This window comes from Triticum aestivum, chromosome 2A, assembly GCF_018294505.1.
Source record: "Triticum aestivum cultivar Chinese Spring chromosome 2A, IWGSC CS RefSeq v2.1, whole genome shotgun sequence".
NCBI lineage: Eukaryota > Viridiplantae > Streptophyta > Magnoliopsida > Poales > Poaceae > Triticum > Triticum aestivum.
Window position 1 is genome coordinate 33,760,354 of NC_057797.1, and position 2,500 is coordinate 33,762,853.

The following is a 2,500-nucleotide window of genomic DNA, read 5'->3' on the forward strand; positions in this document are numbered from 1 at the left end:
GAAGGTTAATAGGATTGACATCTTATTATTGTCAGGAAAACAACAAGTGCAGACTTGTAGCGTGGGAGAATAGAACCCGGAAGTTAAGCGTGCTTGGGCTGGAGTAGTGAGAGGGATGGGTGACCGGTTGGGAAGTTAGATGATTTGGAATGATGAGGGGTGATAAAAGAATAAATTGAGAAGTGATGAGGGGTGGTGATTAGAGACTAGAGGTTAGAATAATTCAGAAATTTGAAAAAAAAAATTCAATTTTTTTTTTCAAAAACCTGTGGCGGCCTTTAGTCGCGGTTAGCCACAAGAACCGGGACTAAAGACTTTTGTCGCGGTCCGTAAGAGCCGCGGCTAAAGGGGGGGGTCTTTAGTCGCGCTTATTTAGTCCCGGTTGCACAACCGGGACTAAAGGCTGTTGCGAACCGGGACTAAAGGGCTTTTTTCTACCAGTGTTGAGGCCGCGCGTTAGGACGCGATATTCGCTGTTCTACCTTAGATGAAGGCACCCGAACAAGATTGGGTCGCGCGGTGGAGTTGGCCTCACTCCCGGAGTTTCTGCGTGTTTGGCCGGTGGCCGGTGGCCGGAGTACGACCAGTATATAGACAGACGGATCCAAAGCGACGGTTACTCCTCCGGGTCGCCGTGGTGGTCGGCCGGCCGTTTCCTCTCCACCGCACGAAAAAGTCAGTGACCGCCGCTCCCACGCCACTCGTGCTGCCACCGCTCCCTTGGCCGCGGCGGTGAGCGTCACCGTCGCTCACCAGCGCTCACATGGCACCATGCCGCCACCTGGCGCTGCCGACCACGCGGGGCCCACTCGCCAGCCACACATGCACGCACATAACCCACCGTTTTCCTACCAGCTTCCTGCCCCACACGGCCGCACCACCCCTCCATGCCCAGACTGCCTGGCTCCGCCCACACGTGTCGCGCCGGCAGTGGGCGAGCACGCTCCCCCGGACGCCTATAAACGCAGCCCCCACAGCCCAAGGATTCCTCGTCTCACACAGCATCTCATCCAGCACCAGCAACCAGCAGTTCTACCACAGAACTTGAACTCGAATCCAGCTGAACAATTTCTTGGGCTTTGAGAGAGAGAGGTTGAAGAAGGAAGGAAGAAGGAGGAGAGCGGGATGGGCATCGTGGACGTGGTGTCGGAGTACTGCTCGCTGCCGCGGGGTCGGCGGCACATGAAGAAGCGGAAGCAGTTCCAGACGGTGGAGATGAAGGTCCGCATCGACTGCGAGGGCTGCGAGCGCAAGGTCAAGAAGGCCCTTGACGACATGAAAGGTACCATCCGAGCTTTCTCCTTCCGGCCCAATCCGATTCCTCCCCTATCTCGCACATGTTTCTTTCATTGATGGAAAGAAAATCTTGCCTCAACTTTGGTGACTTTGGCCAGATCTATATCTGGGGCGGCAGCTTTGCTCAAAGTGTATCTGTTTGATTGTGGTTGTGCAGGCGTGAGCTCGGTGGAGGTGACGCCGAAGCAGAACAAGGTGACGGTGACGGGGTACGTGGATCCGGCCAAGGTGATGCGCCGGGTGGCGTACAAGACCGGCAAGCGGGTGGAGCCGTGGCCCTACGTGCCGTACGACGTGGTGGCGCACCCCTACGCCCCGGGGGCCTACGACAAGCGCGCGCCCGCCGGCTACGTCCGCAACGTCATGAGCGACCCCTCCGCCGCGCCGCTCGCCAGGGCCTCCTCCACCGAGGCCAGGTACACCGCCGCATTCAGCGACGAGAACCCCAACGCATGCTCCGTCATGTAGTAGTAGTAGTAGTCTTTGTAATTGTAAGACTCCGGCCGGCGACCTTTTCTAGCTGCTCTGCTCCTCCATGGCGTCGTTGGGATATCTAGATAGTCTCTGTTGGTGTTTTCTTGTACTATTTTTTAAACTAGATTAGAAGATGAAGATGGGTCTGTATTGTTGCTTCGGTTTGGTGTAAGATATGTTGGATTTGGTGAGGAGAAGCTCCATCAATCTTGTTGTTTATGCACAATGTTCTCAATCAGATGGGCGTCGCATGATTGATTTGGTAGTCTTCTGAAAAAATGATTGATCTGGTGAATGAAAGAGACTCTGTACTAGTCAATCAATCAAGCAGGAGCGTGCTGTTCCTGTTGGCAAACGGCGCTGATAAGTCCCCTTGACCAACATTTATTCATAGCCAAAGTCCCAAAGATAATCACAATCTTACTGTTCTGAAACTTGGGGAAAATATCTGAAGTTGCCCAAGCACATCAGGCCAGGTCGACACCAAACTGAGATTGGCAGCATGTTGTTCTTGGACCATACCCCACTCGGTCTGCAGTTTCTTGTGCATCACTCTGGCTCCGTCCTACTCTACAATACAAGCCGCGGTGACAAATCTCCTTGACTGGAAGTTTATTTTAGACAAAGTTAATCATACTACAAATACAGTATTATTTTATAACTTGGCGAGACAAGTGTCAAACTTCTAAATGTATGAGATGGTAAGATATTTGAAGTTAGTGAAGCAAAA

The 2,500-nt window shown here is 53.0% G+C and overlaps 1 protein-coding gene across 1 annotated transcript; it reads left to right on the top strand.

The window, feature by feature from the left end:
• The first annotated feature begins 939 nt into the window (after nt 1-939).
• LOC123187211 (heavy metal-associated isoprenylated plant protein 27) lies at nt 940-2,038 on the top strand. The gene is made up of 2 exons (XM_044599008.1): nt 940-1,282; nt 1,454-2,038. Exons 1-2 carry the CDS (start codon nt 1,126-1,128, stop codon nt 1,762-1,764), a joined length of 468 nt encoding a protein of 155 aa, XP_044454943.1. The 5' UTR covers nt 940-1,125; the 3' UTR covers nt 1,765-2,038.
• The last annotated feature ends 462 nt before the right edge of the window (nt 2,039-2,500 follow it).